General features: G+C 34.1%; 1 protein-coding gene and 1 pseudogene across 1 annotated transcript; one reads left to right on the plus strand and one right to left on the minus strand.

Annotated features, from left to right (window-relative positions):
• Positions 1-790: 790 nt before the first annotated feature.
• LOC116092167 lies at positions 791-1,745 on the plus strand (annotated as a pseudogene).
• A 3,568-nt stretch (positions 1,746-5,313) lies between these two features.
• On the minus strand, positions 5,314-7,844 carry LOC116091711 (olfactory receptor 5D13-like). Its single transcript, XM_031373227.1, has 2 exons — positions 7,816-7,844; positions 5,314-6,244 (listed from the first exon to the last, which is right to left on the minus strand). Exons 1-2 carry the CDS (start codon positions 7,842-7,844, stop codon positions 5,314-5,316), a joined length of 960 nt encoding a protein of 319 aa, XP_031229087.1.
• Positions 7,845-14,078: the final 6,234 nt, after the last annotated feature.

Here is a 14,078-nt window from a genome sequence, read left to right on the forward strand (position 1 = left end):
TTATAGTGTAGGTTAAACTATTCCTTTATGTCTCAAGATGTTAAAATCATGTTTATGACACTAAATTCGTTTGTAAATTTCAGTACTTTTTACATTTTGTTTATATCATTGTATTTTAAGACAGTTTAATATGTTATATCATATCACTTTCCATGCATATCCTTTTACCAAGTTATACAAGAATCTATGTAATTTCTTTTCATTTACTTATTGTTTTAACATTTGTAACTGCTAATGAATACACTTTCTTTCTTAAAAGGCTTCCACATAGAATCAGGAAGACAGAAACATAATAGACAATAAAACTCAATCACCATAATATCTAATAAAAAATTTTTAATTGTTTTTTTCAGGAAAATCTGAAATAGTCTTTAATAGTTATTTAAGACTCTGAAGCCATTGTGAATATCTGTATATTATTAGCAGCTTAGTTTAAAAGCTGTATTACTGTACCAATATTGTCAGAGAAACTGGTCTTAAGACTTAGGTGGCTAGATGGGATTTCTCTGCAGTTTGGAGTATAACCCACCACTGAGTGATAACATTAAAGTGGTTACACAGGGTTGTACATGTCTTCTCAGTGTATTTAAGTGAGATGATGTTTTACTCCTATTGATCTAAGAAACACTCTGTAAGTAAAAACCAAGCTATGTTCTTTTGAAATACCTGTTGGTATATGATGTGCCATAAATTAAGTTATATTCTTCTGTCTCTCTTCATAATATCCAGATCTTCCACTGTATTCTGCTGCATGGGATGGACTTTCTGATTCCCTCAAAAAAGGTTCCAAATGCAACATCAAGTAAATCAGAGTACTGGGGTCTTATTTGTCTTTGTGGGATTCTCAGAGTGCCTTTATTCTTACAGGTGCCTTTATTCTTGATCTTTTTAATTATATACACCATCACTCTTTTGGAAAATCTAGGTATGATTTTGGTCATCAGGATCAATGCCAAATTCCATACTCCTATGTACTTTTTCCTCAGCCATTTATCCTTTGTTGATTTTTTTTATACCACTGTGATTGCACCAAAGCTGCTAGACCTTCTGATAACAGAGGACAGATCTATGTCCCTCAAAGGATGCATAATCCAGTTTTACTTTGGCTGTGCTTGAGTGTTTACACAAAGCTTCATCTTAACAGTAATGGCCTTATGACCGTTTTGTGGCCATTTGTAACCCTCTGCTCTACACAGTGGCTATATCTCTCTATATGGCTCTGTGCTCTCCTAGTAACTGGAACTTACCTATGGGGTGGGCTCTGTGCCACCACACTAACATATTTTCTTTTGGCACTATCTTACTGTAGATCTGCCATCATTAACCACTTTTGCTGTAAGTACTCTGCTATAATTTCTGCAGCCTGTTCTGACACTTCTTTCAGCCAGATAGCATGCTTGTTAATTTGTATGTTCAATGAGATTTGTAGCCTCCTTATCATCATTGTCTCCTATGTTGTCATATTCACCACTGTCATCAAGATTCCCACTAAAGAAGCACTACAAAAAGCCTTGTCCACCTGTGCCCCTCACCTGACTGCCATCTCTTTCTGCCATGGGGTTATTCTTCTTCTATACTGTGTGCTCAAATCAAAGAGCTCACTGCTTCTTGATAAGATAGTCACTGTGTTTTACAGCATGGTCATCCCTATGCTTAATCCTCTTATTTACAGCCTAAGAAATAAGGATGTAAAAGAGACTGTGAGGAAGTTATTCCACATTAAAGTTCTTTCTCAGTCATTATAGATATACACACATACTACCCCTAAAGTACTTTTTCTTAATTTTTTTATGCATTGAATTCCTAATATTAAAATAATGAAATAAAAAGTTTTAGAACTTGTGGGAATAATGTGTGTGTGTGTTTGTATGTGTAATAGTTATATTTTTCACTATGAATAACTTTATAGAGAATGGAAATTATATTATCTTAGAATGAAGAGGGTTAATCATTGTTCTCTATTGACCTCCAAATTTATTTTATTTAGATTTTGTATTTTGCTTTTATTCTTACTCTCTTTTTTTCTTTTTCTTTTTTTTTTTATTTTTTGGTGTTTTGAAATAGGGTTTCTCTGTGTAGCCCTGGCTGTCCTGGAAATACTCTGTAGACCAAGTTGGCTTTGAAGTGAGAAATCTGCCTTCCGCTGTCTCCCAAGTGCTGGAATTAAAGGCATGTGCCACCACTGGCCTGCTCTTTTTCTTATTATATAATTATTTTCCTTTCTCCATCCTTTATATTCATCCCTCTTGTGTGCTCATTTGTAATTGTGCATAAGCACCTATACATTCATATCTGAGTGCATGTATATAATAATTCCCTTTTTCCCTTTCTCCAGCAAACAATAAAAAGGCATATTACTTCCAGTACACTCAACAAACTTCACATGATCACTTTTAGTGCCAATTTTTCTATCTTCCCTCACTAAGAAAGAACTACACTGTGGGAATTGTAATATTAATAACTTTTCTTTCAACCACAGTATCTAACTGCTAGTTCTGTGAGTATAAAAGTTAATATATTGAAAAATGTAATGTTTATAAAATAATAAGGCTAGCTAAAATGTTATAGATTTTGGTCAGAACAATATTTATGTTATGTGAAACATCACTTACTTTTATATGGCTTTTAATACATGCCTATCTGCTCTACAGCTCTCTTGCACTGTTTCCTTTTGGAAGTACTGCAATGGCATATGAGTGTGTTCTTCTGATTTATTTCCTCTACACTTACTCTTCACAAACTGCTAAGAAATCTAATTTTGAGGATAGAGCCATTTCCTTCACAGGGTGCACCAAGCATTTCTTCATTGGATGTATGCTATTAAAGAATATTTTTATCTTTAATTATTTTATTATGTCACAGTGTGGGTTTATGCACCTAAGTACAGTTTTTGTGGAAGTCAGAGATGGTGTTGGATCCCTTGGAAATGAAGTTACAGTCAGTTGTCAGCTGCCCAGTGTGGGTGTTAGGGCATGAATCACATCCTCTGTAAGAGTAATATGTGTTCTTAACCACATCTTTCTAGATTCTGGGTACATATGTCTGCTACTAGGTGAATGCATGTTGGCAGAATTGAACTATGGCTAATTTGTGGTGTTCCTTAATCATCTTTTCAAAAAAGGTGTAGTCTCCTTTGTCAGTGACTATGTCACTCTCTTAAGCTATCATTGCTTCTTGAGTATTAATGTTTTATTTGCTCACATAATCCTCTCATGTAACTATATTCACAAAAAAACTACTGTAAGCTTGTTGGGACTCTTATATCTTGTTCTGAATAAGGCATGAGATAGAAGAATGTTTTATTTCTCTTGAAATTTTGAATAAAATGCATTGCCTGATTTTTTTCTCTACCTGTCTGTTTTTATTTTAATCACCATCCTCATGATTTCAATGGTAGTATGGTGCACCACAGTGCACATGTCTGTCACCTAATTGTCTCTGATATTTTCATAATACCAGTCTTTTTTCATCTTGTTTTTCTTCTGAATTTCCAAGGCTTGTAGAAGGTATCCTCTGTCTTTTTTTATTAGATATTTTCTTTTTAACAGATCACAAATGGACTACAATCAAAGAACCAAGGATGCGATAAAGATAAATAATCAATGACAATTGGTGTTGTAGCATATTATTTCAGGACTTTTATTTGGTTTTTATAGTAACTGTGGTATTGCTCCATATTAAGTCAGCTCATTTATGTATAATGATACATTAATTAACATATCACTATTACATTATTTTACACAAGAGAAATTACAAGGACTAAAATCACAGAGGATTTAATGGGAACCAACAAATTAGATATTTGAATATAATGATATGAGTATCAGTAGATTCTTCCAATTCTCAATCCAGATCAGTACTCGTTGCAATTTATATCTCATGAAGTACAGTTACCTTGAGATAGCTTTAGTGCTCAGTACTAAACCATCACTTATTTAAGCACTTTGTATACCTGTAAAACAGCCTTTACTGAAGTTCACTAGAGAGACTTCACTGATTAAGACTGTTAGTGATGGTTCTGTATAGATACAAACATACATATTTAGAAGGTGGTTTCATGATAAGCATCATGATTAAATCTTCCTATAGATAGAATACCATACACTGCCATGGTTTGGATTTACATTATCAGGTATGGATTTCTTCCTATAAAGTGGGTCCCAAAACTAATTCTAGAGGGGTGAATTACCTCAAATATGGTTATTTGTATACTTCTGTTTTTTTCTACATATCAAAGAAGTCAATTACAGTGTCAGAATTATAATTTACTCTATATCTACTGTCTACTCTTAAAATTTGGGGGTTTCAGAATATAAGGGCTTATTTGACAAGTACAACTAATTTTTACTGTGATTTTGCCACCCAAAACATTATTTCTTGTTCAAAATATGATTTTATTTACATGTATATATTATTTGGCAGAGGATTTAGTTAAATGCATTATCATATCTGATTTACAGGGTCCCAGATATTAAATAGGTGATATACAGCTATATATAAAGTACATGATTTTTTTGGTACATTGATGTTTACTTTAAAAAACTTAGTAAAGTAAGTTTTAGTTGCATAGTTTATTATAAATCATTACTAACAACAAATTACAGTATTTCTTTGGAACTAAGAAGCAAGAATTCAGGAGAATAAAGGCTAGGATTTGCAATTCATAGCAGAATGAATATTGCATTACATTAAATTTTACCAAGATTTTTATATACCAAAAGATATGAATCATGATTGAAGTGATAGTAGCAAAAATATAATAATTTAGTTAAGACAATTAAGTAGGCTGGGCAGTGGTGGCACACACCTTTAATCCCAGCACTTGGGAGGCAGAGGCAGCTGGATTTCTGAGTTCAAGGCTAGCCTGGTCTATAGAGTGATTTCTAGAATAGCCAGGTTTTTAGAGAGAAACCCTGTCTCAAATAAAGGATGATTAAGTAGCCTATCAATTAAAAAGAGGTTTTTCAATCAATCCTATGTATACATATCTCTATTTTTCCAAGCATTGAGAAAAGAGAAATTTTTGTCATCATTAATGTCTGCTCACTTAAAAATTGTGCATGTTAAATTTCAAGTATGAAATCTTTATTTAAACCAAAAAGTTATTACTACTTTATTTATTATTTTATAGTTGTTATCTCAACCTCAAATTAAATAGATTTTGAATAATCAGCTAACTTGGAGTTAAATCACTGTTATTGTTGGTTGGTTCATTTTAGTTTGTCAATAATTTTAAATATCTTAGAAATTCTGCACAAATATTTCTAAATATGAAGGAGTAAGAAAACCACATGAATATGGCAACACATGGCATTATAAACTTTTGGTCATTAACTTCCGGACTGACTCCTTGACATCTTTGTTTCTGAGACTATAGATCAGGGGGTTTAACATAGGGATGAAGACTGTATAGAACACTGAAGCCACCTTGACCATGAGCCAAGAGCTCTTTGTGTTAGGTACACAGTAGAGAAATAAAATTGTTCCATGGAAAATAATAATGGCAGTCAGGTGGGAGGCACATGTAGAGAAGGCTTTACTACGGCCTCCTATGGAAGGCATCTTCATGACAGTGGTGAAGATGAAAACATAGGAAGTAAGAATAATAATTAGGCTGCTTATTTCATTAAATGAAGCAGAGACAAAAATAATCTCCTGGCTTATGTAAGGGTCACTGCAGGATACAGCCACAATAGCAGCATGTTCACACACAAAGTTATTAATGACATTAATTCCTTGAAAGGATAATCTCAGCAAAAAGTAAGTCAGTGTCATGGAACAGATTAAACCCCAAGAGTAGGATGCACTCACTAAAATGGAACACAGCTTTGGTGACATAGCAACAGTGTAGAGCAGAGGGTTACACACTGCAACAAATCTGTCATAGGCCATCACTGCCAACATGTACGTTTCGGTCACCACAAATGTACATGCAAAGAAGAACTGCATAATGCAGCCTGAGAAAGAGATGGTTCTGTCTTCTATGATCAAGTTTTCTAAGAGTTTGGGTGTTACAACAGTAGAGTAACAGAAATCCACAAAGGAAAGGTGACTAAGGAAAAAGTACATGGGGGTATTGCGGAGCTTTGTATTGATCCTGATGATGCCAATCATGCCCAGATTTCCCAGCACAGTGATTGTGTATATGGTCAGAAACACGAGGAACAGGGGCACCTGCAAATCCGGGTATTCAGAGAAGCCCAAGAGAATGAAGATCACTGAATAAGTCTGGTTTTCTCTGTCCCTGAGTTAAAATAGAAAAACAGAAAGAGAGAAGCAATCAAACAAGATAGGCAGACAAAAAGTGCTTGGAGGTTTAAGGGTTACTCATAAAAAGCTATATATTGACATTTTTCCAGTAGTTACAATAATTTAAATTCAAAGCACAAACTGACATGGTATAATAAATGTTTTTATCATTTGTAGTTTACTCTTATGTACTTTACAATAAAACAGTTTACAAGATTGAAGGTGAATCACACAGGTATTCAATAAAATTGTATCATAAAATTATAGAATGTAGTATTGTCCACAGGTATATTGTAAACTTGTGGTATATCTAAAATATAATTTACTTATCCAAAACTGCAGTCACAGGGATTCCTCATATCATCTAATTTCCTAATTATTCAAAGCAATTTTATCAAAAACTGAAATGAATTAATTCTGTATGTGCTATGTACTTCCAAATTGTCTCAACTGCTATCTTCTACTATCTAATTATATTTTCCTTAGAGGTACAATAAAACTATTTACCAACCCTAACTCAGTATAAAATTACACTATTAGAAAAAATAAAATTAACACTATTGAACTTAAGAATGACATGTCTGTGTGCTAAGATTAAAAGCCCTACAGTTTTCACAATATTGTGATTATATTCTTTGAGGTAATATTAGACTTGTGTCCTTGATATAAAAATATTAACATATAAGTAAAAATTTTCTTCAACTATTATTTTAGATTTTAGTGATCCTATGTACTGGACTTACTATATCCTGAATGCACTTACACCTTTAATACAAGATATATTAAATTTGTATTAAATATATTTGTATATTAAATTGTCTAATTATAATTTTATAATTAGACATTTAAAAACTTGACCCAAAACTTTGTTCTTTCTCATATCCTATTCTAGTAAAATTTGAGTAACCTAGGGTTGATTATTATTCTACCAATAACAAATATTGTTTCAGCATGTTCTAACACATCTTTTCAATATATTTAACTTTGGGGACCACTTTTTACATTCTGCGTTTATCTTAATGAACTTGGGGCTAAATTTCAAAATCACTCATTTTGCCTGGGGAAGTGTCTGTCATCTATGTTCAGTTATTTGATGGTTCACACATGTACACAATGTTCATATGTATCTGTATTAAACAAATTCATTCCATCATTTCTGGTAAGTTGCATCTTGGTTTTTCTCATTACATTTCCTTTATGTGCTAAATATCATACTGAGTAGTTTAGAAACTACAGAATCATCAAAAATAATTTATATCCTTAGTTTTTCTGTGAGATTATTATGAGATGACATACATATCATGTCTTGTAATTGATAAAAAATGACTGTATATATAAAGAAGAAATACATAATGAATAAGCAGATATTCTCCAGAAATATTGGTCACATAATAATAACAATTACAGTGGCACAGATGATGGTAAATGTATCTAGTTAGAAAGATTTATCATAAATGCTTATAGAAACTATAGTCATATATAAATTTTAAAGCCTGAGAAAATTAGGGTCATACATTATTTTTCTGATAAAATAAATAAAATAAAATGGGCATTAAATAAACTCACCTCAAAGCACAAAGTTTTGATGTATTCATTTAAGACTTTCTATAAAAATGATATGCTCTAGGACTGCCTCTGCTAGAAATTTCATTTATTTTAAGGAATATAATACAAAATGTGGGAAAATACAGGTATTACTGTATATTTCAAAGAATGTTTTAGAAAAAAAGTGACTTCTACTACATAACCTTTACAAAACATCTCAGTAATACTTGAGAGAAAGAGAAATAAAAAAATAACTTTAGCATCAAACTGTGCCCCACATTTATGTCACAGATACCTCAGGGATATGAACCCTAGAGGATGAAAATGGAGAATTACTCTGGAGGCCCAAATCAAACAATTAGATGAAACAAAACCCCATGTGATATTTTATTTGTAATTTTATCTTAACTTAGTAGTACTTTGAAAGCCATGTTTAATGCTTAAAATATCTTATAAAATATTTTATAAGATATCAATTTTCTTTAAACTTAAATATATACAAATAGCTATAAAAATCTATAAAATGATGCATAAACTTAGGACTAGCTTCCATGGTACTAGAAGGCACCATGCAAGTTTCCAAAGGATAAGAGAAACCAACAGTTCTATCTAGTAATTCCCCTTAAACCACAACAATGACCAATGTATTATAACCCTATGAGTAGAGTACTAGCATGCATACACTCCCAGTAACCAGAAGTTCTTTAATTGGACGTAAAAGAGCCCCCTCCTCCAGCAAGAAGGAAATCATAACAGGTACTGTAAACTAGATAACTAAGTACTCAATGACAATGAAGACATGGATCGTGGAGGAGAATCTACAATACCATTTTACTAAAAGAGCATATTCTGTTACAACATTCTAAATATTTGTTCTCATACCCAAAGATAAATGTAGTCTTCACATTTAATCAAGAAAACTCTTTGCTATAGTCAGAAACCACCTCAGAAAATCACAAACAGTCACTATTCAGAATTATGAAGCTTAGCTTGTCTGTCTCCCAAGGAGGTCTGTCCTAACCAAGGACACAGAATGAATTCTCTAACAAGTGACACAGAGGGCCTCTCTAACCAGAGAAAGCACTACTTGACTCCCAGGAAGCCTGCTCTAACCCAGGTCAAACAGCTGAGCTTGCCTCCAAAAAGGTCTACTCCATCCTAAGACACCCAGGCCAGTTAACACCAGAGATAACCAGAAGGCAAAAGGCAAGTGTAAGGATACAAGTGACAGAAGCCAATGTAATTTGGCACCAACCTAACCCAGTTCTCCTACCATACCAACCCCTGGATACCCTAACACTCCCAAAGAACAAACTTCTGACATAAAATCCCATTTAATAAAGATGATAGAGGCCTTTAAGTATGGTATATATAACTCCTTTAAAGAAATAGAGGAAAACACAGACAAACAGGTACAAGCTCTTATAGAAGCTACAAATAATTACCTTAAAGAAATGCATGAAAATAAAATCAATCAGGAAAGAATTCAACAAAATTATCTAATACCAAAAATGGAAATAAAAACATTTTAAAAAATCATGAATGAGGCAACCCTGGAAATGGAAAACCTAGAAAAAAGAACAGCAATTACAAATGAACACATCACCAATAGAATACAAGAGATGAAATATGACATAGAAAAAATGATACATTGCTCAAAGAAAATGAAAAATGTAAAATGTTCCTAACTCACAACATCCAGGAAATTTGGCTCACTATGAAAACACCAAACATCAGAATAATAGGGATAGTGAAGGGTGAAGATTTCAAGTTCAAAGGGCCAGAAAGCATCTTAAACAAAATCATAGAAGAAAACTTCCCTAACCTCAAGAAAGAGATGTCCATAAACTTACAGAAAGCCACAGAACACCAAATAGATTGTATCAGAAACTACTTCCAGCAGATAATAATTGAAATGTTAAATGTACAAAACAAAGAAAGAATAATAAAAACTGTAAAGGGAAAGACCAACTAACATATAAAAGCAGACTTATCAGAATTACACCAGATTTTTAAAGAGGCTTTAAAAGACAGAAGATCCTGGACAGATGTCATGTGGACCCTAGGATACCACAGATGTCAGCTTAGGCTACTATGTCTTGTAAAACTCTCAATCACCATAAATGAAGGGACCAAGATATTTCATGACAGATCCAAATTTAAACAATATCTTTCTACTAATCCAACCCTAGAGATGATAATAGAAAGAAAATTCCAATGCTAGGAGGCTAACTGTATACAAGAAAAAGTCAAGAAATTAAACATCTCACAGCAAATGCAAAACAAGAGAATAACACACACACACACACACACACACACACAGAGAGAGATACATACAATATCATCTTCAATAACAAAAATAACAAGAACTAAAAATCATTTCTCTTTAATATCTCTCAAAAACAATGGCCTCAATTTATCAATAAAAAGACACAGGCTTACAGAGAGGATAAGAAAACAGGAAGTGGAGCAGTTTCTGAATTGTCCTTCCTTTAGTCTCTGCTCCATAGTTAGCCTCTACAACTCTTTCCATGGGTACTTTGTTCCACATTTTAAGGAGAAACGAATTATCCACACTTTGGTCTTCCTCCTTCTTGAGTTTCCTATGTTTTGTGGTTTGTATTTTGTGTATTCCGATTTTCTAGGCTAGTATCCACTTATCAGAGAATGCATACCATGTGTGTTCTTTAGTGATTGGGTTACATCACTCAGGATGATATTCTCCAGATCCATCTGTTTCTCCAAGAATTTCATAAATTCATTATTTTTAATAGCTGAGTAGTACTCCATTGTGTAGATATACCACATTTTCTGTATCCATTCCTTTGTTAAAAGACATCTGAGTTGTTTCCAGTTTCTGGCTTTTATAAATAAGGCTGATATGAACATAGTGGAGCATATGTCCTTATTACATGTTGGACCATCTTCTGGATATATGCCCAGGAGTGGTATAGCTGGGTCCTCTGGTAGTACTATGTCCAATTTCTGGAGGAAGCACCAAACTGATTTCCAAAGTGGTTGTACCAGCTTGCAGTCCCACCAGCAATGAAGGAGTGTTCTTCTTTCCCCACAACCTCGCCAGCATCTGCTGTCATCTGAGTTCCTTCCCAAATTCAGTCATCAAATCTAGACACTATTGTGGATGCCAGCAAGTGCTGGATGACAGGAGCCTGATATAAATGTCTCCTGAGAGTCTCTTTCAGTACCTGACTAATACAGAAGTAGAGGCTCATAGCCATCCATCAGACTAAATACAAAGTCCCCAATGAAGGAGTTAGAGAAAGGACCCAAGGAGCTGAAGGGTTTGCAGCCCATAAGGACGAACAACAATATGAACTAACTAGTACCCTCAGTGCTCCCAGGGACTAAAACACTAGCCAAAGAGTACACATGGTGGGACTAATGGCTCCAGCAGCATATGTATAGCAGAGGATGGCCAAGTCAGTCATGAATGGGAGGAGAGGTCCTTGGCCCTGTAAAGGTTCTATGCCCCAGTGTAGGGGAATGCCAAGGCCAGTAAGCAGGAGGGGGTGGGATGGTGAGCAGGGAGAGGGGGGAGGGAACATAGGTTTGTTTTAGTTTTTGTTTTTTTTTTCTTTTCTTTTTTTTTCTTTCTTTTTTTCTTTCTTTTTCTTTTTTTGTTAGTTTTTGGAGTGGGACCTAGGAAAGGAGTTATTCTAAATAAAGAAAACATCTAATTAAAAAAAGCAAGTATCATTTTGCTACATACAAGACTTACACCTCAGTTATAAAGACATACTACCTCAGAGTACAGGGTTTACAGGGTTAGAAAAAATTTTGTAAGAAAGTGGTCCCAAGAAAAAAGCTGAAGTTGCTATTCTAATATCCAATAAAATATACTTACAACCAAAAGAAATCAAAAGTGGTAGAGAAAGACACTTCATACTAAATAAAGGAAAAATCAGCCAACATGAAGTCTCAATTCTCAACATCTATGTCACGAATGCAAGGGTACCCACATTCATAAAAGAAACTTTACTAAATATCAAAACCTACATTAAACCTTACATGGTAATAGTAGGAGACTTCAACACACCACTTTTCCCAATGGACAAGTCATTGAAATAGAAACTAAAAAGATACAAGGTAAAATTAGTAGAAGTTATGAAACAAATGAATTTAACAGATAACTCCAGAACATTTTACTCCAAATTAAAACTTCTCCAAAATTGACCATATAAATGGAAAAAAGAAATGTCAATAGGTATAGGAAGATTGACATCATCCCATGCACTCTACCAGATTACCACAGACTAAGGATGGACTTCAATAACAGCAAAAACACCAGAAAGCCCACATACTCATGGAAACTGAACAACACATTGCTCAATGACAACTTGGTAATGAAGAACATAAAGAAATTAAACATTATTTAGAATTCAAAGAAAATTAAGGCATAGCATTCCCAAACATATGGGGCAAAATGAAAGCAGTGTGAAAAGCAAAATTTATATTGGAGATACTCTATACACCTGAAAGCTCTAGAACAAACACTTGCAAGAGTAGACAGAAGGCAGTAGCCAAACTCAGGCTGAAATCAACCAACTAGAAACAAAAAGAGATACAAAGAATTAACAGCAGTTTCTTGAGAAAATCAAGATACATATACAGAGATAGTATCACAATTAACAAAATCAAAAATGAAAAGCTAGACAAACAACAGAAACTGATGAAATTCACAAAATTATCTTATCTCAATACAATAACCTATACTTGACAATACTTGAGAATCTATAAAACAATAGATGATTTTCAAGACAGTTACCATGTACCAAGGTTAAATCAAGGTCAGATAAACAATCTACCAAGTAGCATAACCCCTAAGGAAATAGAACTGTCATTAAAACTCTAAGACAGAGAGAGAGAGAGAGAAAGAGAGAGAGAGAGAGAGAGAGAGAGAGAGAGAGAGAGAGAGATATCCCAGGTCAAGATGTTGTTAGTGCTGAATTCTACCAGACCTTCAAAGAAAAGCTAATACAAACACTCCACACAAATACTTAAACTAATCCACAAAATAGAAACAGAAGAAACACTACCTAGTTCATTCTATGAAGCCACAGTTACTCTGATAACTAAAACACACAATGACCCAACAAAGACAGAAACTTCAGACTAGGTTTGTTTATGGGTATTGATGCAAAAATACTCAATAAAATTCTCACAAACTGAATCCAAGAACATATCAAAAACAATATTCATTACGATCAAGTAGGCTTTATCTCAGTGATGCAAGGCTAGTTCAATATAAAAAAAAATCCAAAAACAAAATCAACAATATAAACAAATTCAAAGAAAAAAGGCACATAATTCCCTCATTAGACACTGAAAAAGCCTTTGACAGAATACAAAACCCCTTCATGTTAAAGTCTTGAGGAGATCAGAAATTCATGACATATAACTAAAAGTAATAAAAACCAACAGCTAACATCAAATCAAAAGGAAAGAAACTTAAAGCAATCTCACTAAAATTAGGGACAAGTCAGCGGACTCTCTCACTATCAATTCAATATAGTATTGAAGTGCTAGTAAGAGCAATCAGAAAACAAAAGGAGATTTATGGGATACAAATTGGAAAGGAAGAAATCAAGGTCTCACTATTTGCAGATGATATGATAATATATATAAGCCATCACCAAATTCTACCACATAACACCAAGAGCTGATAAAGAGCCTCAGCAAAATGGCTGGATATAAAATTAACTCTAACAAATCAGTAGTCTCCCTCTACACAAATGATAAATGGGCCGAGAAAGAAATTAGTGAAACAACACCCTGCACAATAGCCACAAATAATACAGAGTACCTTGGTGTAACTCTAGCCAAGAAAGTGAAAGATCTGTATGACAGGAACTGCAAGTCCTGAAGAAAGAAATTAAAGTAGACCTCAGAAGATGGAAAGATCTCCTATGCTCTGGATTGGTAGGATTAACATAGTAAAATAGCCAATAGAGGGTCCCAGACACCAGGGAAATGAGAGGCTCCTAGGACCTAATGGGAATGATTTTAGCAGAGAAAGGGAGATAGAACCTATAAAGACCACCTTCAGTAGATAGGCATGTCCCCCAGAATTGTTCCTGTCCAAAGGAAGAAAAGGGACAAAAAAAATGGAGCACAGACTGAAGGATGGGCAATCTAGGGGCTGCACCCTACCCCAGGATACATCCTACCTGCTGACACCAAACCTCACACTGTTGCTGTTGCCAACAGGCACTTGCTGACAAGAACCTGGTGTGACTCCTCCTTGGGAGGTTCAACCAGCAACT

The sequence above is a fragment of the Mastomys coucha genome, unplaced genomic scaffold (assembly GCF_008632895.1).
Source record: "Mastomys coucha isolate ucsf_1 unplaced genomic scaffold, UCSF_Mcou_1 pScaffold15, whole genome shotgun sequence".
In the NCBI taxonomy this organism is placed as follows: Eukaryota; Metazoa; Chordata; class Mammalia; order Rodentia; family Muridae; genus Mastomys; species Mastomys coucha.